The sequence below is a fragment of the Dendroctonus ponderosae genome, unplaced genomic scaffold (genome assembly GCF_020466585.1).
Source record: "Dendroctonus ponderosae isolate FM_Combo_2020 unplaced genomic scaffold, Dpon_F_20191213v2 Dpon_F_20191213_1, whole genome shotgun sequence".
In the NCBI taxonomy this organism is placed as follows: domain Eukaryota; kingdom Metazoa; phylum Arthropoda; class Insecta; order Coleoptera; family Curculionidae; genus Dendroctonus; species Dendroctonus ponderosae.
Window position 1 is genome coordinate 44308189 of NW_026017110.1, and position 25778 is coordinate 44333966.

The 25778-nt window shown below is 34.7% G+C and overlaps 1 protein-coding gene across 1 annotated transcript in view; it reads right to left on the bottom strand.

The window, feature by feature from the left end:
* LOC109541471 (amphoterin-induced protein 2) overlaps nt 1–25778 on the bottom strand; it is a 32835-nt gene that overhangs the window by 5243 nt on the left and 1814 nt on the right. Inside the window, exon 2 of the mRNA XM_019910331.2 lies at nt 3451–4322. Coding sequence (XP_019765890.2) covers nt 3451–4296 — 846 coding nt within the window. The 5' untranslated portion in view covers nt 4297–4322. The remainder of the gene's footprint in view (nt 1–3450; nt 4323–25778) is intronic.

The following is a 25778-nucleotide window of genomic DNA, read 5'->3' on the forward strand; positions in this document are numbered from 1 at the left end:
CCAAAATGGACAAAATTAATACTCCAAATGTATGCCAAGGCTTAAAGCAGCAACAACGCTACACGTGTAAGTAAAAATATTTAAGTATCTGAACAAATAATTCTAGTCTCTTCCCAAATTTGATTGTCCTGACTAATCACCTGTTAGGCCTAATTAATTTTAGAATGTTTTAAAGTGTTGCAATTGTGATGTATTTTAATGTGTGATATGATGAGGCTGTTGACGAAGTGCGATTGTTTTTTAAATTAATGAAATTTTTTTCTTAAACTATGTTATTTTAGGAAAACTGATGATGGTGGAAGAATACACCGAAACGTATTTTAATTGATAAATAAAGACAATAAATGACTGAAACCCAGGAATTAATTTTGATTTGGAATTGAAACACAGTCAGGAAAGTGTATAAAATTATTAGTTGATTACTAACAACCTAAATTATTTTGCTAAATCATAGATTTTAGTTCAGATTACAATTACTAAGTTTAATACAATACAATATTTAAGTTATTCGATTGTATTCACTACTGCAAAAATACCGTATTTTTTAAATGGCCCCAGAAGTAAAAATCAAGCGCCTTTAGATCGGGAGATCTAGGAGGTGAGTTTATAGGAGCTTCTTGACCTCTCTCAATCCAACGGCTCGGAAAGTCTTGATCAAGCCGAAACGATTTAGTTTTTTTTGCGGGCAAACTAGTGCCCCTAAGAAAAACCAATAAGAGATAAAAAGTTGATAAATAACTAATAGTAATTAACAATATTATGTGGATAAAAGTGTAAGTGCATACAAAGAAGTTCTGAACAAAACAAAAGTAGGGGTTCCACATTTCTACCCTGTATAAAAGCAAACTGAACCACGAAACACTATCATAAAATTGCACTAAATTAGCTCATAATGTGTACCAAAATTGAATTTTCTATGTTTAACCGTTTTAAAGAAAAATAGGAAAAACTAATATTTTTCCCCACTTTGGAGATCAAATATCTCAAAAATGAGACTTCAAATTAAAAAAATTCTCAGGAAGACCCCCCTATAAAATGACTACGAGAACATGCTACTAAAATATTTTAAAATATTTACGGAACACCTTGTACAAATCCATTTTACTGAGAGCTACTTAATGCCCCTCAGATGATCTGAACAAAACTGGTTTCAAATATTTACAGTATTAGTTGAAAAACTCATGAGACAGGATGACATGAAGAGGCAAAACATAAGATTTGGGGAAAATGCTAAATTTCAAACTCGGTCTAGACTTAACGAAGTTTTCATCATATAAACATTCTGAAGAAATCCTATTGGAATAAAAAAGATTTGGGGAAAATGCTAAATTTCAAACTCGGTCTAGACTTAACGAAGTTTTCATCATATAAACATTCTGAAGAAATCTTATTGGAATAAAATTTTTTTAATAAGATTCGTGACAACAGGGAACCGAAAACCCCCTATCAAATACCCAAAATGAATTGAAGGTCTTTCAAAGCTCCGTTTTTTCTCTTAATACGAAATGGTCTATTTAAAATTATTAAATACACATGCCAATTTATAGCTCAATAATTTTTAAAGGCCCCTATTTCTGCATGGATTTTAATAGCGTTTAATTTTTATTCGAATTTATATGTTCGAATTTTCACGATTATTATTCCGTATTTATTGAGTGTATATTACATTCAAAACGTGAACTAATTTATTAAAAATCGCATAAGAGTTACTAAGCATTGGGGGATTATTCGCGTCATGCATCGAGAGCAAATATCGAGCTTCAGTTGGAGTACAATTGAAACTAAAGTTTAATTAAGTAGAAGTGCCGAAATCAAACATTTTCATGTGAAGCAATGTTACGAAACGTAAGTTCGAAAGGAGAGATATTCCAATGTACCTGCTGGAAATATTGAATTATCCGTTGTTATCGCTTGAATGACTAAAATGAATATTGAATTAGAAAAGTCGTAACCAAATGTGTTTCAATTTTAAGCGGCGAAAGCTTTCGTTCAAGCCGAAAGTAAAATAAAAACAATACGTTCCGTTCGAGGTACTTGTTCAGAGAGAACTAATCGCAGCGCGTCAAAGAAATGAAGGAAATTCGAAAATAAGATTAAAACAGCTTAAACTGGGGCATCTGAATGAAGTATTTTGCCATTCCAATGTTTGTCAAACAGCACAATTTATTCGGGAAGAAGTGCGCTAAATGGGTTTAAATTTCCAAGAGATGGAGTCAAGATTTTCTCTAGTGATCTTGTGTGGACATCGAAAATCCTCATGATTCTCGGGAAGCTTATTGTCAGAGAACATTCTTCCCGGACAATTGAGCGGGAATAACTAATAATCAAGTAATTGAACCATTTTTCTTTCAGCGAACCAGATTTTAGAGGTTTTATAGAATTTTTTACTTCGACTACTGAAGGATATTCCGCTTCAAAGCAGAACGACGATGATCTTATACATGATAGAGCTCAGACTTATTTTAGAAAAGTTGGCCTCAATTTTCTTCGAAAAAACTTTAGAAAATCGACGCTTAAGTAACGCTGGTCCCATTGATCGCATTGATGGGCCAGCGCAATCTGCAGACCTCAACCTGCCAGACTTTTTTGCATGGACATTTAAAAAAATTACAGCCTACTTACAGGCAAATATTTACCAGCAATATTGACGCAGTGCGTAACAGGATGAAAACTCATATTGAAGATATTGCAATTGGAGAAGCTACGACGAAGGAGTCTAAGAATTGTTTTGTATTGAACTAACCGGTAGACGCAGCGAACAGCTTGAAAAATATTGCGCAAGAAACAGCTGCTCAAGTTATGTGGTGAATTAATACCTCAGATGTTTAATCTCCCGTTGAAAATACTGGAAAAGTAAACAGGATAATTTCGTTTAGTTAGCCAGATAATTGATTCTTTCTTTCCAATCTTACGTATTGCTATTCTTATTTGCTCATTTTTCCGCATCCAATTCGCTTTTATTTCTTTATCATTAATTATAATTATGATGTGCTAGTCCATAGTGCACTTTGGAACGCCAAGCAATGTGATTATTCATTAATCCTATAGGATAATATTTTTTTGAGTAATATTTTGACTCGAAATAACTCTGGGTCTTTGCAAGCAGTTTTTATGGATTTTCATAAGGTAAATTTCAAATCGTGGTGGGTGTACCTATTTAATGTTTCCTCCTAACTTTGCTGAGTGGAAGTATTGTCTAAGATTTTATTGAAGACAGCTTTGTGATAAATTCTGCCCATCCTCCTGGATTTATTGGTCTACCTTTTCACTATAATTTTACAATTATAATTTGTTGTTGTTTGTTAAACAATTATAAAATGTACAATTTACTTGAACTGCAGTATTAAGATACTTTTTTACAACACATTTTGAAAATTTGTATTTTCCAAATTTTAATTTAATAAAATTCCTCTTTAAACGATAAGATTTAAGTTATTAGATAAAACTCACCTTACAAAGAAACGTAATATTCCTGCCTTCTTCCATCTCGAAGTAAAACGAATTTGGTGCCGCTTCAGGGGAACAAGCTAAGTCGCTTTCCTTTAAAGTGCTGATTAGCTTACCGTTGAGCGTATCAGGTTTTTCGCATTGCGGTGCAACCAAAATAGGATAAATCCTTCTATCTAGCCATTGCTTAAAACTGCGGATTTTACAGTCGCAATTGAATGGATTTTCGTGGATTTGCAGTCCTTTCAGGGCTTTTGGAAAATGGTGCATATCGGGAAATGTTTGGATCTTGTTCTTCGACAGGTCCAACCACTCAAGAGTGTAAAGAGTGCTGAAAGCTTCCTCGTCCACATACGTTATCTGGCATTCACTCAAATCGAGCGTGGACAAGAAACTTAAATGATTGAAGGCCAGTCTCTCTATAGCAGTTATTGGGTTATTTCGTAGGACGATTCGCATTAGAGATGGGCTATTTAAAAACGCTTCTGTGGGCACTCTTTGAAGCTGATTCGTAGCCAATTCGATATCCACTAGATTAGTCAGGCCTTTGAAGCCATCGTTGTGGATGGCTTTAATGTTGCATTGACGGAGGAACAATTTCTGGAGGTTAATTAAGCCCAAGTTGGAGAAATAGTCCGGCTGGATTATTTGCAGATTGCTACCTGCCGCGTCCAGAACTTGAGTAGCGGGATCAATTCCCTCGGGAATAGTTAAGAGGCCCGTGTTGAGGCAGTCGACCGTCTGTTTTCCATTGCGCCATTTGCAAAAGCAGGCATCTGGACATCCTGAACTTAATGCAATCGTCAGCAGAAAATTTACTAGGAGATATGCTGGTAATAAGCAAGTCATCTTGAACTTGCCATTTCGGTTGAATGCTGTAAAAAGACAAACATCAATTTTCCACTGGAAATTTTCAAAGCAAATAACTAGAATATGTAGCTAAAATGCCGCAAATACGACAGAGAGTTTCAGACCGTGATGGCTTAGTTCGAAATATATGCAACTGGCTCGAGAGTTTCTGCTCTGACAAGCGTAAGAGATAATATTTGGCCCTGACACATCCACTAATACATCTCTGAATATCCCATGTTGGCCTTAGGTAAAAAAATAATAAAATCAATGCGATTAAATTTAAAAATTAATGGCAATTGTGCCGAATGAAAAACATCATTGGTCAATTACGTTCCAAAAAATTTATATGCGAATATCGACAGTCTATATTAATACAGATTGCTCTGATTGCCGATAACATAAGAAGTTTTAACAAACTACGGAAAGCTTTTACTTGCTTGTCATGTTCGGGCTCAAAAAGAGCCCCTTTATTAGACGAATGTTCCTATGAAGCTGAAACAAATATCCAGCCCGAATACTGAGAACTGAAATTAGAAAACCCGGGAAAACTTTTACCATTTACTGGAAAATGATTGAGACGTGACTGGGTTTCAAAGGGAGTCGCCGACTTTACATTTTCCGTAAGGTACGTGTAGCTTGTCGGTGCGAAATTCAGGAAAGTCAGCTGATAAAGCAGAAGGAATCTGGGGCAGCACTAGGTAACATTGGTAAACTTTCCTAAATAAAATACGATTTGTGATGCTTTCAGTTACGAAATTAAGAAAATCATTTAGTTTTGCACTGAATCTTAATTAGTTTAGTTCACAGAGAAATGTGTGATTAAAGTCGACTTATTCGCCGAACTTTCGAATTCGAACCACCTTGGATTAGCATAAATCCAAGGTGGTTCTTAACGAATTCGCTGATCTATTTTTGAAGCAAAAATATAGAGATGTTTCTGCGCAAAGTTGTCGCATCGAAAGTTAATGGTTTCCGAGGCCCATGATGTCAGAAAAGTGTGTTTACGGGTTTTTAAGATTGAGGAATGTAAATTTGCAAAAACGGTAGTGTACCTAGTTCAAGTAAATATCTCTCACTATTTTCGATATAGTTCGCATTTAATCCTCTAGTGATTGGTTCATCTGGGTAACTCAAATTGGATCTCTGAATAACAGAAATATTATGTTTCAATCTTTACTACAGCAAAAATTGACAAACATTAAACAGTATTTATTTATGTACGTTAAGAACTTATTGAACCTCTTTCTAAATGAAAATTATTATTTCGTAATAATTGTTGAACCTGAACTCCTCGAATTCCAATACATTTATTATCATACCATTTGATAAATGACTGCGGTATTGAAAAAAAATTGTTTCGGAAGTATTATTTATTCGATACTAAGCTGTGGCGGCGCATTTTCAATAAATTCATTGAACTAGTAGAAGTTAAAATCCCAACTTTTGCACTTAACTAATAGGAAAACAAATTTTGCCCCTGGGCTTTAACAATATCAATTTACGGCAATATTGAAGATCCAATTTGAGTTCGTTCAAAAACCACTGAAGATTGCCATATAAAATTTTTCATAAATGGTCAGAGATGGTCCAAAAGAACCCATATTTTCAAGAAATAATGGAGAATGAGACAAAAAACTATATTTTAAAACCCAAAAGTGTGCTGATGCTTTACATGGCTTCAGTTTTTTGCAACTAGATAGGCAATTTGGGTTCTTCGATATGAAAAACGCCCAAACACTAAAATTTTTGGTGGTCGTAAAACTGGTTAAAATTGAAATAAAAATTAAAATTTCAAATTTTTTATTTTAGAACAGTTTGACATCTTGTACCTCAAAAACTATTAACTTTCAAATAAGTAACCGCAAGCAACTTTCCAATCGATAATGATTCTTTACGGCTATAACATACTTTTTCACTCATCATATTGAAATTATTTAAACAATATCAACAAAAATTTCGAATTCCTAATGCACAGCTGTGCGCAAAAGTGAAGAATTCAAATCGAGTGGACCTTAGAAATAAAATTTCAGTTTTTATTAATGCTTCAATTGACCAATGTTTCTTAGTCTGAGTGAGTTGCTCACATATTTCTTATAAATGTAAATAATATGTATGTAAATCCGTAGACGAGCAGAACGTCCACTTACATTGTGGTAGATATTGCCAGCGTCACAAATGAGGCCACTACGTTGCATTTTGAGCTGATAATTTCAACTAAACTGCTCAACAAAATGAACCCTACACGGCCAAATTTGCCCTTACTTTGGAACTGAATCAATTCTGATTGTTACAAGCGCGATTTGGCTTCTGGCGGAAGCGTGATTGAGCCCCGTTTGTCTTCTGTTGGTCAATGTTTTGGTAAAAATTAAGCATAGCAGACAAATTTTCTACAGGGTGAGAAATAAAAAACTCAAGATTTATAAAAGTTCGGCATGCTCCTACTTGGACCCAAAAAGTTTTTTGTCGCTCTTAACCCAAAAAGTTTAAAGTTGAACCAAAAATATGGTTTTGCAAATGGATTAGAAATTTTTGGGCCACCTGTTATATTTGCAGTGTGGTCCCAAAAAATCCTCTTTTCAGTAGGGCTGCGACAACTTTTCTGCTCTTGGTCCAATTTTCACGCTCTTTAGCTCATGTAGAAGCTAAGTCCTCATAGACAATTTAAGACAGAAACTCGATACACATGGGTGCACGAAAAATTACCCAAATCAGCATTGCGCCCGCAATCTTTGATTCTGGAAGATTTTCAACTAAGTGAAGTTTCCTTCCAACTATTATATTGAGTTTTTGTCTGAAGTCGACTCCGAAGTTTTAGCGTCAACACGAGCCTGAATTGAAAGATCACTGCAATACTAAATTATTTTTTTAAGACCACTATGTAAATAATCGAGATAAGCGAAAACTGGTAGATGCTCGCTCATTACATATAAATTTCAATTCCAAACTTGCCCTTTTTCTCAGCTTAAATCATCGAATAAACCTGCACTGTCAGATATTTCAAATTTACGACAAGGACTTTCTTCAAGGCAAAAACTTCTTTTTCGAACCTCCTCCTTTTCCCTTTAACTTTGCCTTTTACCGCTGCACGGGCGGTAGTAATTTGAGTAGTTTTTGTGTGTTGTATAGCCGTCATGTGCGGTCAGCTTTATAACGTATGATGCTGGAAATAAACGACTACATACGGCCAGAATACAAAAAGCCGAAAATTCCCGCGAGATCAGGTTCCAATTAATCATCGCCCAAAGGCAAAGACTCGATATTTGAACCGGAATATTACCTCGTATTGGTGATTCTAGCTGCCGGATTATCTGATACCAAGTTAATCCCTTGTGGCTCTACGTCTTATTGCATCGAAACAATAGCTCATCTGTTAGACAAGCTTAATATATTCCAGTTCAGTATACAAACATTTCGAAACTTGTCAATACTCATTTCCTCGTCTAGACAGGTTGGGACATTTTCTTGCAAACTGAGCCTAAATTAGTTAACAGCGTTGGGTTAACTCTTTTCAAAATCATTCTACTCTTGAATGCGTGTAAGTGATAAACAGATCTCAGAAAGGCCAATAGCGACTTCAGCCACTCCAAACAAGGCATTGTTTAAGGGCGAGAGCCCGGTGAGCCCTAACGGGTTTAACAGCTTCGAGAATTATTTAAGCAGCGTGTGATAAGCACATAGCCGGGGACAATAAGGTTTTTGTTAAAGACTTTGAATACAAAATCAGCTTTTATTTCGGAGATTTTTGTTCATGGTTCTCTAAATGTCCACATTTGCTCCTTCGGGGAAGCTCTAAACTTATTCTAAACTGCTTAATTGAAAACTAGGCAGTAAGTATTTGATTTCTAACTTGGACGAGAGATCTCTAATGAATCAGGATCGCAAATTTATGGAAAGCTACTCGTGCTGAAAACTGTGATGATATCTGTGAAGCTTTAGAATCTTCGAAATCACCTAGAGTTTGTCTTTGGCCAGAAAACGGCGGTTATATTTGTTTTGTGAATTAATCTAATGAAAATAAGCAAGTTTGTAAAAAAAGGCAATGACGGTCTGCAAATGTTTCAAACGTCGCAAATCGTACAAATATGAAGCTTTGGAATCTTCGAAATCACCTAGCGTTGGTCTTTGGCTAGAAAACGCATATAAGTATTCGTTTCGTGCATCAATGTAATTAAAGCAAGATCTTTTTTATGAAGACTGGCTGTGTGGCGACTATGTGTTTAGAAGATCAGAATACTCAGATATAGAATCAATAGTCATCGCCAAAGTCCGTCCTAATAATGAAAAACGCATCATTTTGCATCATGACAACGCATGGCCAAATACAGAGCTTTGACTCTATCGAATTTGCCTGATGAAAAGGGCGGAACTAATGACTCGTCCGCCGATGGTCTTGACTTGTTTCTTTGCATCTCCTTCTTGTTCCCGAATGTTAAGAGGACGAATTTTCTGAATCTTTGAATGGGTAACTTCTACATTTTTAAAGATAGATAATCTGTTATATGGGCAAAATTGGGCAGAATTCGACTGCCTATTCATTACCGGTTTCAAAATTTAGGTACCCGACTTGGTTCATGAAATATCCTAAACAGGCAAGAAATCAACATTTTTTAAGTATCACATTTTACGTAAACTGCTTAACTTAGAAAAAAGTTAAAATTGTTCTTGGTTGAACTTTTTGCGTTGAATCCAATAAACTAGCACTCGTTGCCATAGTCAACTTGATTTACGAGATAAAAAATTAACATAAGTTTTTTTAAATGGTAATCATAGTTGGCTGTGGGCGTTTTAAAATTCTTATTTTTTTCTGAATTTAGCGATATAACTGTTTGTATGTTTATCTCTTCTTTTAACCACAAAAATTCAAAAGAACATAAAATACAGGGTGTTTCAAAATTGGCGTTATTCCTCTGGAGGTGTTGTCTGGCGCTGTTATAGGAGTACAGAAAAAATAGTAAAAGAAATTAATTGTTATTAAAAACTGAGAAATTTCCAAAAAACTATATCAGAAATACGGCAGCAATGTTTTTCAAGGTAATCTGCCTAATTAACATTGCGAAAATACCTGTTGCTTCGTAATTATTTAAAACACCGGTAACCATGGAATTATACAGAGTGACAATAAGATAGACAAGGATAAACGGTAAATTCATCAAGATTCGTTGACTGCGCATCGTAGTTTCGAAATGTCAACCTGTTCTCATAACTTCGAATTCTGCGGGGTATGGTGTTTACATAAATAATCCATACAACACCAAACATTTGAATGGTTAACTCCAAACAAGCTAGTGCCTGTGTAATCTCCTTATTATCCACTCTAATCAAGCAGCTTCTCGTATTCAGTTAATTAACTCCTGCTCCATTTGTATCTCCTTGTGCTGTGTGTATCGTACAAACGTAGGAATGTAGCCCTTCCTCGGTTTTTATTTGGTGCTTGGGATAGTGTCAGTAGTTGTGCAATGTTGTGAGTGCCCCTGAAAGGCCCTGATTCGATTATGCCCAAACTTATTCCGCTGTGTCTGGAACCCGAACATCGATTGTCCTCTACTATCTTCCTGGAACCACGCTCCTTGCCCTTTGTTGGCGTGAGTTCTTTCAGCTTATGCTATGTTACTGTAGCATTTCCTCTGAACTAATCGCATATCAGCAAATTCGTGAAAGGAAATTCAAAGTAAGTCACAGTTTGACAAATTATTGTTATTATTGACAATGGTTATCCACCTGTAACTATCTGGTATTGACAGAAAACACCATTGCCGCTGTGATTTTTCATCAACAAATTGTAGAAGAGAGCAAAGATCGTAATTTTTTCTTTTTGAATGCTTAAGTATTCCAATATACTACAATTAAACATGGAACAGTTTCTAAATAATGCTCAACAACAACGTTGAAATTTGATCTTCAACTGTTAATATCTTCTAGAAATTTTCTAAAAAAAAAATGTCAATATTTTTCGCGTACTCCCCCAAGTGAGCCTCTATCACGCCTGAAAAGGAATGACGCCAATTTTGAATCACCCTGTATGTGTAGTAGGCTCTGGAAACAAGAACCATATTATCATACAAAGCACAAAACAAAAATGAAAGAACGAATCATTTAAATTAAACGTTCAAATTGACTTCCGTTTACGTCCAGGCACTTTTGGTATCTTCTAATTATTTCTAATGACACCTTTCAAATGATCTGTGAACGAATACTTCTTTTTGCTGGACGTATTCTATTTACTAGCTCTTCAATATCGGGGTTTGTCATGTAGATCTTGTTTTTAAGGGTACCCGACAGAAAATAGTCCAGAGGTGTTAAGCCCGGTGAACGTGCTGGCCACTAAATGGGTCCTGCATTGGGAATCCAACCAGAAAAATGTTGTTGTAAATATTCACATACAACTCGTTAGTTGTGTGGAGGTGCACAATCATGTTGAAAATATGCCAATTTTCGATACGCTGCTAACGGCAAACTATCCAACATGTCTTCAAATTCATTTCGTAAAAAGTGGAAATATCTTTTGCTATTTAAAATGTGATTATAAAAGAATGGACAATAGTTTAATCACTAAATTGCCACACCAGACATTTACAGAAAAACATGTTGATCTCGCCTATTTTTTTCCTCTCGCCTATATTTTAGATCAGGATTTTCATTAGCCCAGTAAACATGATTGTGTCTGTTGAATATTCCCTTGTTAGTAAACCAAGATTCGTCAGTATATTTACTGATTTTATTAAATGGCGAGTGGAAAGTTTGGATCTAATAGCGTTTTCTCCAGAAACCACCTAGCAAACTGAAGTATTCGTCCAGAATCTCCGAGATGCATAGTATTTGCAATGTGGTACTGGAAAGGCTTGAATTTATTTTGTTTTAGAATCAAACAGGATTTTTCCTTAGAAAACTTACATTCACTAGCAGTTTCTCTGATTGATGAATTTGGAGTAAAATGGGTGTAAGCTAAAACTCTTTCTACATCTTGTTCTTTAAATTTAATCTTTCCTTTTGTGGGCTTTTTAAATGATCCGTATTATTATATTTTTAAGTTTGTATTAACTAGTGAGATTTATTAACTCAAACTACTACAAAAAATAAAATATATTTGACACTTTTTATGACAGAAGCAGGAACCATTTCGTGACAATACTGCTAGGATATAATATTTAATATTATGTAATTAATTTTATATATATAATATTTAATGACAAAAATTTTTGAGGCAAAATACCCAACAAGAAGTTTGTAAAAAAATACCGCTAGGCGCTTGTTAATGTTTTTCTTGTGAATTTTTACTGTTAAAAAAAGATATAATATATAGGAACAGTTATATATCGTTAATATATCGTTAAATTCAGAAAAAAAATAAGAATTCTAAAAGGCCCACAGCCAACTATGAGTACCATTTAAAAAAACGAAAGTTTATTTTTTGGCTCTTAAATCAAATTGACTATGACAACGAGTGCTAGGTTGTTGGCTTCATCGCAAAAAGTTTTACCAAGGGCAATTTTAACTTTTTTCTAAGTTAAGCAGTTTACGTAATATGTTATAATTAAAAATGTGTTGATTTCTTGTCTTTTCAGAATATTTCATGTCGGGTACCTAAATTTTGAAAACGGTAATGAATAGGCAATCGAATTCTGCCCAATTTTGCCCATTCTTAGATTCTATCTATCTATCTATCTATCTTTAAAAATGTATAAGTCAGCTATACAAAGAATCAGAAAATGATCACCCTGTATACACAGGTACCAAGCTCCCGGAACTGACAAGAAAGCAATAATTTTGATTGGCTGATGCGGTTCACGCAATGTGGCCAACGTTAGACAATACAAGTCAAGTCCCAGTTGCCGAAGCCGAGGCCTAATAGTTTTTAAATTGCACAAATAGAGTCAACCGTCGGTTGAAAGTGAACCGATGGTTGGTCAGCGCAACCTTTATAATATCCGCCCTTAGGTCGTCCGGACGTTGACGAGACCGGCCATTTTAAATATTGTGTGCGAAAATCTCTCTCCAGCGTGCATGACAATGCTTCGAGCCTGAGCACTTCAGCTATTTTCAATCTGTTTCTTTTTGGCACATAATCCCCACCCCCAATTTCTTCTGAGGATCGTAGAAGGGGCATTGTAGTCGAGTAGTACACTGTCGAGTACTTCTCTTTAGATATGGTCGAGTCAGTCCTTCCGGTGGTGTAGAATAAGTTTAGTCAGTTTTTACCGGGCGATTTATCAACATGGCGGGAGGCCCATTTTACAAATTTACAATGAGAGTGAATACTATCTCTATTACATATCATCTGGAGTTTCCCATTTACATGGACTTAATTCATTTCAGACAATAATTCTTCTGACATAACAACGATACCAATTTTTTATTTGCACCTTTGGATGGAGAGTGAAGATGCTCATTTGCCATGCGCCATTGCCATTTGCCAAGTCGCGCTGAGAGTCAGAAGTGAGTACCAGTTCTATAGTTCTATTACATATCATTGGGAGTTTCTCATTTGCTAGAATTATTTCATTTCACACAATAATTACATAACAATGATAGATACCAATTTTTTATTTGCAGCGTCGAAGTGAATCACCTCTCCCGGGGTTTCCGAAAATTAAGATGGCAAGGAGAAGCAGTCCATCATCAAGAAAGGTAAGAGTATTTTCCTGTTTCCCAAAAGTATTCACTCGATGTAGTTTCAACTTTCAACCCATCGTCTAAGGTCTTTCAGCAAGGAGGTTTATTTCTCCTTTTCTGACTTTGTTTTCCCTGGACATTTCCGTTCTCTGACAACATATGCGAAACGTTCAAGTGTCATATCTTTTTTTCCTTTATTCGCAGGATGGAGTACCTCGGGATTTGCAATTTTATCAGTGCTGAAGATTCGCAAATGCGTCGATAGCACCGCAAGTTTTTGTCTGTATATATTGCAGAAGAGAGGCGGCAAAATGCAAATCTGTCGAACAAAGTGCTGTATTTATGTGTCCTGCGATAAGCAATCATTCACTATGATTTTGGCAGTTTGCCCCCAATATAGAAGTAGCCCAGTCAGGAGAACTAAAAATGTTTTTTCAGCTCACGAGGCGGTGTCTGTAATTTGGAAAGTACTGCAGCATACGGCGCCCCTATTTATAATATATATAATTTATAGCTCTATACATGTTAAGTGATTCAAAATTGGCGTCATTCCTCCGCAGATTTTGTCTGATTTACTGAAATATTGAGAAATTTGCAAAAAACTATATCAAAAAGACGGCAACACTGTTTTTCAAGAAAATCCGTCTAATTAACTTTACGGAAATATCTGTTGCTTCGTAATTATTCAAAACTCCGGAAACCATGGAATTATATAGAAAGTGACAATAAAATATACAAGGATAAACGGTAAATTCGAATTGCCAATTATTGTCCTCATAACCTAGAATTTATATTTACAAATAAAAATACATTTGTTATTAACTCGAATCAAGTTAGTGCTTGTATAATCTCCTTATTATCCACTCTTATGGTGCAGCTTCTCGTATTTGGATACTTAAATCCTAATGAATTTGTACCGGTGTTCAGTAATCTTTTGGAAAAGTATTTCCTTGTGTTGTGTGTATCTTACATACGTGGTAGGAAAGTAGTCCTTCCTCGTATTTATTTCGTGTTTGGGAAAGTGTCAGTTATTGCTGCTCTGAGTACCCCTGGAAGGATCTGCTGCAATTATGTCCCATACTTGTTCCTCTGTCTCTGGATCCCGAACATCTATTGTCGGCCACTATTTTCCTGCAGCCAATCTCCAGTATCTCTAGCCCTTTGTTGGCGTGAGTTCTTACGGCTTCTGCTAACTTACTGTGCATTTCCCGAGAACTAAACGCATATCCGCAAATTCGTGAAAATATCTTCAAATTAAGTCGCGGTTTGACAAATTATTGTTATTATTAACAAAGGTTATTATTATTATTAACAAGGGTTATCTACCTGTAACTGTCTCTTATTGACAAAAAAATAATTGCCTCTTTGACTTTTCATCAAAAAATTGTAGAAGAGAACTTTTTTAATTTCAATAATTTTCGTAATTTGAAGCAAAAAATTTCAACTGTTAATATCTTCTTGAAATTACCGAAACAAAATTTTAAATATTTTTCTCGTGCTCTATAAGTCAGCCCCTATTACCCCTTAAAAGGAATTACGCCAATTTGGAATCACCCTGTATGTAAATATACTATTAGTAATAACCCTTAGCCCTACCCTCCCTGCCCTTTCGGGTATTGTATATTGTTTTTTATATTGTATATATAAAAATTGCTCTAAAATTAAAAATAAATATTTAAAAGGAACAAAAACTGAATAGATTAGTCTAAACTAATTCAAGTACCTACAACATTTGTCTAATAAAAATTCAACCAGAAGGAACGATTCGACAAACAGCCGGAACATGATGGCGTTCTGTTATCTTATGGAAAACTAGAGAATTTCAATGAGTGAAAAGGGGCCGAAAACCACATTTGCTGCTAAAAACAACGCCTAAGAAAAGTTGTTAATAATAATTTTATCAATAACGCCCAAATAGCGGCTTAATTGCAAAAATAAAACTGTTAATTGTCTGAACTATACTTAAAAAGTTTAATTTATTAGAACTTTTAAGAACAGAAAGTAAATCGTACGTAACCAACAGAATGCCTCTAGCACTTCAATGAATCGTTAAGCACATTAAGATTGGGAAACTAGCGATTTAAATTAATAAACTCAGCTCAATATATACTCAATTCATCTCATCTCAAAGCTCAAATATTTTAACCATGAGCCATTTAGTATCATAAGAGTCGAACAATGAATCAGCTAGAGAAAATTTAGTCGCTGTTTTATGAATTGAAATAAGTAGTTCAAAGTGGCTTTCATGCGTTTGTGGAAACTCTCAGTTACCAAGCCATTGTGGTATTTATCCGCAATTAGATGCAACATGAAGTAAATGTGCAGCAAATTGGATGTAACTTTATAGCAAGATATTATTCAGGGGCGCTACAGTGGATAAATACAAAGGATTTTGCTGGCTTTATGGGAGGATCCACTAAGTGTAAGCGGGGTGTTAGAACTAGTGTAGTTACGGGGAATGGATAAACCTCTAACTGAACCAAGCGATTGCTTCGGGTAATGTGCAGAGTTTCTCTGAAACTCCGCTTAAAAGACTTCAGCCTCAAAAAACTGGAAAATTGTTAGAAACACTCAGCGAACAGACGCGAAAAATGAAACAATAATTGAACTAGCACTTGCATGAAACACTTGCAGGTGGAAAATGGAATATGTTCAGTTGTCTGAAAGTTTCTAAATTATTCCCCATTTATCATGCAACGTTGCCATTCACACAGAAAGTTGCAAATTTAATCGAACGAAATTTCACAGAAGAGAAGCAAGATTAGAAGTTGGGGGCAATATTTAATATTTTTAGCATCAGCACCCGAACAGTACAGATATAGGTAGTGAAGATTGGGGAAAGTGTTTATCGTAAACTTTGGGCTTCATAGTTCACCAGATGTTATGCATGAAGGGATTCCTTTAATTTCATGCTGTTGAGGAGTTGGATGATTAAAGTTCACATAAAAGCTCTACGGGCAGAGTAAACTATATCACTTGTTAAAAAAGTGTAAATGATCATTGCATTTTCATTTAAAAGTGCTGAAACACTCTAAGTGTACTAAACTAGTCCAAGTTTTAAATGAACAAAAAAAAATTATGTTTAGAAAGAAAACCCACTCATATTTCAAACTGTTCCTGGCAAGATTGTACTAAACAGTGCTAGTTCTAAGTTTGTTTTTAGTAAAAAATGCTAGTTTTTCTCAAAGCAAACTGTAAATATGTGAAGTCGACGGTCTAAGGCCCAATTGTCTTCACGTAAGAATACTTTCTAGCTGCATGTTTCCTCCTTTCTATTAGTCTCTCTTTTCTCGATCCTCGTTCTAACTGACCTTTTTGTAGTTCCCTAGTAAACGCTTTCACAAAAGCATATTATTTGGTAGATTCCTACAGTTTCGGCTAAGGGCTGTTTGTCTGAAATCAAGTCTTCAATTTTAGCTCTGGGTTTGTTTTTTGGAGCAGTCTTCCGATTCTGTCCATCACTCTTGGAATAAAAGGCATACATGTTTCGCGTGTTACTTCGATTTGTGTAGCTCTTATTGTTCTGACAACTTAAGTTTGACCGTTTTTTCGTATGAAAATATCCGTTTTGATAAAAAGTTGCCAGTTCAGGAGTTCTAGAAACGTGTGTGACTTCCGGGTAATGTGTTTTAATAGCTTTTATAGTGCCCAAGAATCTCTCTTCAATTTTCGTCCTAAAAAACAGTTGGTTTCTAGACACTGAAAATATTTGTTAAGTCTTATTGGGATATCGGTTTGTTCCAGTAGGAAATTTTTGGGTTTGCGTAGGAAGTGTCTTTGACGTGAGGTTCCAAAAAACCCTGAAAATTTCGTCACATCAGACACTGGTGATTTCGGTCATTTACAATTGTTCTATATGGTATTCCTCCCATATACATTTTTGATCATCCATAAATTGGCGAGTTATCTCTAGCAATACGAACTAGTCTATCCTCTCTCATACGATTTATGGTTGATTCCATTGTTCTTTCCTCTTCGATATCCAATCATTGATGCTCTCCGTTTTGCACATTTGTCTAATGTTCACACCCCTTTCTCTATCCATCAAAGTATTTCCTGTGATTCTCCTTAGTATCTTCATCTCCCTTGTTTCTACACGTTGTTTTGTTTTGGATGTGTCTGGTCTTGTTCCTGCTGTATAAGTCATGATGGGTCTTATTGCTGCTCTGAAAATCCTTGTTTTTGTTTCTTGTTTTAGGTGTTGATAACGCCAAATTATGTCATTTAAACAACCGAATACTTTGCTGGCCTTAGCTTCCTCTTCTCGTACTTCCTCTGCTACGTTTCCATAACTTGTAATTTCTTTGCCCAGCTATTTGAACTTCATTTCTTGTTTGATTACTTCTTCATTCACTTCAAGTTTACATCTATGTGGCTCTTTTGACGTCGTCATACATTTTGATTTGTCTGTTGAGATTATCATGATATATTTTTTTGCTGTTGTGTAGAAAGTGTGAAGTAATCTCTGCAGCTTGTTTTCATCTCCCGCAACTATTATGGCGTCGTCCGCGTAGCAGAATATTTTAATTTCAGTATCGCCCAGATAATACCAGTTGCCAAGTCGTACTTTTGTTATTATTTTAGCCATAATAACGTTGAAGGGCAATGGGCTCAGAGAATCTCCTTACCTGATTCCACTGTTAATTGGTATGTCACCTGTTCAATTTCCATTAATGCGGGCCTAAACTTTGGTGCCGTGGTAAATATCGTCTATGATTTAGATTAGATTGATGGTTATGTCTCTTTTGTATAAGAGGTGTACTATATTATCTATTGTTAGACAATCGAATGCGTTTTTCAGGTCAATAAAGCATAGCAAGGCCAGTTTATTATATTCTTCCGGATTTTTGTACTATCTGTCTCTGTACAAATGCAGCATCCACACATGATCTTCCAGATCTGAAACCCGGTTTTTCTTCTGAGAGTGAAACAATAGAGTTAAGCTTATTAGTAATAACCTTGGTCATTAGTTTATGTGTAGTATCTAGCAAGTTTATGCGTTTATAATTTGATGGTTCCTGTTTGCCTCCTTTTTTTAACATTAAAGTTGTTGTACTTTTTTTCCATCTGTCGGAGATTCTGCATTGTGTTAGACTGTTCTGAATAAGATTTGTTAGTATTTGTGTTCGTTTTTCGCCTCCGTATTTTAGTAATTCAATCTGGAGCCCGTCTTGTTCTGGGGATTTTCTGTTTTTTAATGACATGCTGTTTCAGGGGACAGGCTGTTTCAACTTCATTTAGAGTAACTTCTACGTGTTGTCGTATATATGCTTCTACATTTACTTTTTCTTCATTTGGTCCGCCAAATAGCTTTGTTAAATATGTTATCCGTTCCTCTTCCGATGCTTTATTCGTTTCCTTTATTTCTGCTCTTTATTTCCTTTAGTGTCTTATTACTAGCCATTTTTGTTTTTGTGTGCTATAAAAATCTCCTTCCAATCTCTTTGAAAACTTTTCCCAATGCTCATTTTTTAATTTTCGGATTAGTGAGTTGGTTTCATTTCATGTTTCTCTGTATTGTTAGTATGTTTCTGGTGTTTTTTGAGATCCATATTTAAAAAAAGCATCGCTTTTTTAGATTTGTGTTGATATTGTGGGAACGTTTATCTGGAGATTGATGTTCCTCAGATAAACGTCTTGCGTGTTTTAAATTTTGCATGTATTGTTGAATGAAGAACATCTTGAATCTGCCGCTAGTCCTCATTTTGCTTGTCGTCACCGACGTAGTATAGCCTTGGTTGGCTAGCATGACAACGAGCTTACAATCCCCACACATCCCTTTAAGGGCTTTCTTATGATTTCTGCTGATATTGCTGGATGATGGTTTTACTCTCCAAAGAATCTGGGTATTTTTAATACAATTTTACGGTGTCTGCTGTGTCGAAGTGTTTGTACAGGGTTATTGATTGAACTTTGGCCACCCCGTTTTCTCATCTAATCTGAAATTTATAGAAAAATGTTAAATACAAAAGCTGTAGATATTAACGTCTAGTATATTTTAAGATAATACCAATTGATACAGGGTGTCTCAAATTCAAGTGGAAGACAACGTTACCTTCTTTTAAATGGAATGCCGTACTTTTTATTGCATTTTCGACATATTTGTCAAATTCTAGGCCTCTTTGGTATAAACGTTCTATATTGATTGTCAACTGTTTTTGAGTAAATAACCAATATTGATAGAATTTTGGCCAACCCGTTTTAACATCTAATTTGATATTTAGACAAAAATATTAAATACAAAAGTTTTAAATATTAACGTCTAGTTTATTGTAATATAATACCAACTAATACAGGGTGTCTCAAACTCCAGTAGTGCTACAAGCTTACATTTTTTTAAATGGTATCGCGCACTTTTTTTTCACATTCGAACTATACGCACAATTCTCGTCCTCTTGAATCTTCTATATTGATCTTCAACTGTTTTTGACTTAATAACCATTTAAATATTTGGGCATTCCATTTATAAAAAATTGAGTTTGGTCAGGCACTTGAAATTGAGACACCCAGTAGCAATTGTTATTACCTATCTTAAAATAGACTAGATGTCAATATCTACAACTCTTGTATATTATGTTTTGCTCTAAATTTCAAATTAGCTGCAAAAACGGGGTGGCCAAAGTTCAATAAATATTGGTTATTAACTCGAAAACATTGAAATCATTATAGAACATTTATATCGACTGGGCTTAGCATTGTGCAAATAGTTCGGATATGTAATAAAAAGTACGGCATTCCATTTAAAAAAAGATAAGTTTGGTCTGCCACTTGAATTTGAGATACCCTGTATTAATTGTTACTATCTTAAAATAAACTAGGCGTTAATATCTAGAACTTTTGTATTTAACATTTTTCTCTTATTTTCAAATTAGATGTTAAAACGGGGCGGCCAAAGTTCAATCAATAACTCTGTACATTTTGTTGTTGCACAAGTTGGCACAATTTTTACCATTGATTGCAACTGATTATTCGCAGGATGTAAGACCCAAGGTTGGTGTTATCTGAGATGTACTAAATTTTTCAAACTTCTTTCTGAGCTCAACTGTGGCCGGTGCATCTTTTTGAAATGCATAAACTCAGCATAACATAATTAGAAAATGGTTTTAGAGCTATCTATTGAAGACGCTATTTTTATAATTTTTCTGAAAAAAAATCTGTACGCAAGATTTAATTTGTTGAATTGGGTAACATTTTATTACGCAACTCTGATGTAAAACTGAGTTTCTGTGTTATATTTGTACATTGAATAGGCTGGTTTATTATTTCTTCAAAGACATTAGAAAAATACAAATTTTGCGAAAGCAGTGGATTCGCATTAACATCCCTCACTGCTTCTATATTAACTTTTCCCGAATTGCTTGATTCAGTAAAATGACAACCAGCATTTGTGCCGATATTATACTTTCGCCGGTCCGAAGGCAATATCGGCTGGAAAAGGCCGTTAACATAAATTTTGCAAAAGTCGTGGGTTCCAAAAGTTCGGGCTCTGCTTAATTTTGACGCAGAAATACGACACTCGTAACTACACCCCTTTATGTTTTATGTATATAAACTTGAAATTAAGTTTTTGCGCCACCAAGTGATACCGAAATAATAAATTTTCAGAAATATGCAAAAGTTTTGGGTAATTACCTAAAGGCAAATGCTGCCGGACTTGTTTTATGATGGTTTATGGCCAGGGAAAGACACATAATCTTGGTTAGCAGTTTCAAGAGCATGTGCATCGCCATTATGAATGATGTTACGGATTTAAGACATGCGAATTTGCATATTTAGTGCCAGATAGAGAAACTTAAATTGTTTTCAAGATGAGTAGCAAATGCGGAAGTCTGATTAGGCTGCAACAAGCAGTAAAATAGCTAAATGTACCGTTCATTGTTAGGAAAGAAACTAGCTCGAAGCTGAACTTATGTCTCACGATGTTTGTCTTTTGAACAATAGATGGGAACAAATTTATAGTCTAATGTACTAATTGACTTTTAATGGTACAATGGTGGCAACTGTTTTCATGGAAATTCTCACAATTTGTATTTTGCACAAAAATTGTCAACTGAAAACATGCCTTATTGTCCCCACGTGGGAAGAAAAAAGAAAAAAAAATCTTTGCAAATTAATTTATTTACAAACCTTTCTGAAGTGAGCTTTGTCAGATGACTTGATTGGAGAGAGGGTCAAGAGTTTAAAGAATGTATCTGAGAAATTTGCTGTTCTCGCAGGTTACACAGCCTCTAAACCTGAGTAGGTATAAAAAATATATTTTCAAGTAAACTAACTTTATTTAATAAGCAACTATAAATTTCAAAATTTTCAGCTGTTTGATTGCGTTTTTGTTGGTCTGCTTTAAGTTTATTTCAAACAGTTGTAACTCTTCACAGTGAAAGAGTTTTATCAAACCCGGATATAAAACAAGTGAAGTGTGTCGTGGGTCAGAAGTTTCTGTTGAACAAACGCATTCATAATGCATGCATGTCATTCATGTTTTCTAATAAAGGTCTGAAAGTCTAAGAAGGCCTGAAAAACTTCTGTGAGTACATCAACAGTCACCTACGAGCATGCATGTAAAAAAAGTATTTGTCTGTAGTTTTATATTCCTAAAATGATTTTTTTTTAAATCTTAGAATAATGTTTTTGTAAGTAGGACAATTTTGAGTCCGATACTCATACCTTTTCAGCTTTAAAAACATATGTAGTTTACACGTAAAACCCTCAGATCATCGGAAATCTGGATTTAAGAATTATCAGTTAGTGGGTTAAGGCAAAAACGGTAAAGTTAGTTATAGATTTATTGAAATGCTGAATATTTAAAGATTAAAAGCAAAAATATGAATTTTTGATCGGGTCTTGAATCGTGTGATTGAGTGATAAATACATATAATTTTCGGTATATTAACTATAACTATTGCAGCTAACTTATTTGCTGAAACTATGTTGATTAGTTGAACATCCGAATATGTACGGGAGGTACAAAGAGGTACTTATTTATCATATGTCATTAGAACAGTTAATTGTTTTTATTAGGGATTGGTCGGTATTTAAAGTAACGGCTAAAATAACAGCGTTCCAAACGTGTCAGCTGAAACCGTAATTACAGCTAGCCGATTTAACCGTTCTTTTTAACCGTTTCATAAAACCGAAACACTTGTGAGCACTTCGCACGAGCTGCAGCCGTTTGCCGATTTAAAGCTTGTTTTTGGAACCGTCTCATAAACCTGAAAAAGTGGTTTGCGTCAGCACAGAACCGTTTGCGGCATCGTCGAGCGCTCTTGCTCTATCCAGTTGCAGAAGTTTCAGTCACTTGTCAACGGAAAATATGTTGTATGTAGTTGCACGTTGCATTGATGATTGTGTATTACTTTTCGTTTAAAATAATTACTGTTCAGTTCTTCAGGAACCATAGTCGTTCAGATCAGCGGAAATTTGTGGAGTTACTGCGATGATATAATTCAGCATTTTTAGTCTATAGGTATGTGGTTCTCTGACATTGTGTAATAAATCTTAAACAAAAGGATTTCTCTCAAGAAACTTAGCAAACTAAAAGTCTCAGACATAAATTCCATCACACTTCAAAGGTAAAATAATAAACGTTTTAATCAGAATGTGCACCTGCATTTAAGCCAGCTGGCCGTTTTTTAGATAAATTCAGTCAGAGATGAAATGAAAGTTATTTGAATAGTAATAAACGTTGTAAGGTCGACATATTATTTTTAAATTATTTTTGGGTAGTACCAAAATTAACTTGAGTAATACTTCGTCCAGGTTTGCCAAACACGCATTTCTGTTTGTTGTTATTGTGGATTATTTAATGTTATGGTGAAACGAAATGCGGGAGATTATTTTCTAAAGCGGGTGCAAATATTTTTATTCTTAAATATTAATTCATTTGTAAATGAAAATTAGATTTTGAAAATGTTCGCATATAAACAGTATATTTTGTTGAATCACTCTAGTTTACTAACAGTTTCTTTGATCTTTAAGTAGATACTTCTGACCCATGACTTGTTTTTCAGTTTGAATATTTTATTTCACGTTTACTAATGTAAAGAATTATGTTTTTAATAAAGGAAATCATTATATATTATCACTATTTCATCTCTCATCATCATCATTTCAATGAAAAATTTAAAAAGTAACATGTTTTTTTGGAATCGCATTTTGAGACCTATTACCAAGGTGAAACTGGAACGTTGTAAGTTATGTTACAGAAAAAGAACCGTTCATCACACCAGGAAATTCCTCTTCACATTTTTTTGCAGAATCTGCATCATTCAGAGATAGAAATGGAATAACCCAGATTTTTGCCGTTTCTTCAATATTTAAAAATCCGAATTATGTTAATGCCACTTTGGAATAAACGTTTACAGGAAGTATCAACCTGTTTCTTCTTTCGTTTTAATTAGCTTGTAAATCGACTACAGGCTCTGAAAATGTCTTAAAAATATTGGCAGTTTTAAAACCTATCTGAGCGATGACTACTATACTTAATCTAGAATCTTTATCTGTTTATATAAAGTTAACTAGCTTGTATTTAGTGACCCAGTTCTCGTTCAAGTTTTCCTTATTACTGTTACCCCGTACTGTATATTCGATAATTGCAGTTAATCGTGCACAATATTCAAATCCCTTGGTGGTAAACTTAAACGTTAACTCCCCGAATAGGTTTTATGCTGAATTACATGTCTTGTCGAGCGTTCACTGCTAGAAATGCGGTAGATACTTAAGGAATAATAAGCTATGCATGTTGCCGTTCGAGTTCACGAAATGCAGTTTGCAATTTTGAATAGTAACGTCGCATTTATTAAATTATGCGTAAACATCAAATGTCTGAATTACAATATTTTAAGTCGTCGTTCTATTTTGGGGATGTTGATTTGTAAATACTGTTGTGCGAACGAAAGGAAAATGAATTAATATGGTCCCTCTTTTTGCAGACGTAATACGTCAAAATAGTATAAGTGAAAATATTTTAAGTTTATGAAAAATTTGTTCATATATTCATGCGCAAGCATTCGATTTTAGCAGGAAAAGTGGGATTAGTTCAGGGAACACATTCCTTACTAAAGGCGGAAATGTAACCGACTAAATGAAAAAACCAATGGTGACCAAATGTGCGCCTTTAACGAACTGAATATTTAACTAGGAGAAGAGAAAACTTTAACGTATTCAGTTTTGCAATTTGATGAAGTTAGTCCGGGTATTCTAGTTTCCACTGCCGAGCTTTCCACGTATGACCGCGTTAAGCTCAAACATTTTTAGTTATTAGATTGATGTTCCGAACAATTACCAGTTATCGGCTTTAATTATAGGTTAGCAACTAAGCGTGACAATTTGTTAATTATAACTTTGGACGGCACCAAATGCCACTTGAATCCGTTAGTTAGCTGATATTTACATATTAATGCCGGTTTAATTGATCAGAAGCGGTTACCATTCATCCGCAATTAATTGAGCATAATTGTGAAACTTCCAAATCAGCACTTCAACATGGGAATTTATTCGAATTGTCATGTTTGTGGTCAAACAAAACGAAACCGCGTGAATTTGTACTAGCTAAATAAAACACAATTATACGAATAAGCTTTCATCAACGATTAAATCAGTTTAAAATATTGCACTTAAAATGCCGTTTTCATTTCAATGCACTGCTATTAACTCCGTTTGATTTCCAGCGGATTTAATAAAAAATCCACAAAGGAAAATTATCCTCTCAGAGGTATAATTGAATTGTCTTTCAGCTCGATTCTTAATTAAAAACTTGACGCGGATGTTGACAAATGTCCGTCAAATTTTGAACAGATTGTAGTCACCTACGAGCATGATGGATTTTCGTATAAAGCAGCTCAAATATTGATACTGGAATATAAAGTTTCCTAACTGTTAAAGCGAAATAGAGGCCCGACCACAATGAAATTGATCAATTTTATGATGTTTCCCATTGCACTTCGTTGCCAAATTTTAACGAATTTGGAAGGTTTGTATGGATCTGCTACTTGCTAAGTAATTTAATTGATAGTTTTATATTATTTTTAATAAAATTAAAAAAATATATATAATTTACTTATAAATAATAAAATTTAAAAAAATATTATAATGAACTAGCTTAACACATACATTTGACTTTATAAAGCACGTTAATAGTTTCACCTTAACCTGAATTGAATTTCAATTTGGCACAATCCCAAAACGTGCATCTAATTCCCCGAAAACCTTTTATAGTCGAATTCATTGGACACTCGTTATTTTGGAACAAAAGATCCATTATCTCCATAATTACTTTATCGTAAAGTGCATTTCCATTTTTGCGCTCGATGGCTCTCGAATGGCTTTATTTGGGTGTCACGTTTTCAATATGGTTAATGGAAACAAAAATCTGCTTTTTATTCACGTTTAGTTTTCTCCAATTAAAATTGATAAAATTGATCAGACCTGCAATCAAGCAACTTAATGAAATTTAGTTCTAATATTAATTGTTGGCTGCAGTTGCTTGCAGGACTTTTTTCACGTAATATGGCAAACAGCAACGAAAGTTTTAATTAAAATCCCGATTGGAACTGAAATGCGTGGGAGTTTATTTGGGAGCCGTAAATTCTGAATTTTCTACTCAATTTATTAAACATGTTTCTAATATGCTGAATTTAATCGGAATAACTTTGATTGGGCTAGAAAGCTCTAGATAGCTTTGTTCATGTTAGATCATATTCGAAACTAATACCATTCGTTCCAGTCTTAGTTTGGCACTTTAATCTACAGCCAGACAACACCTCCAGAGGAATGACGCCAATTTTGAATAACCCTGTATAATTGGTTCTGCCCTGTTAGCTTCTACGGGAAGCGGCTTCTAAAGTCGCAAAAAATAGTCGACGTTTGGCTCA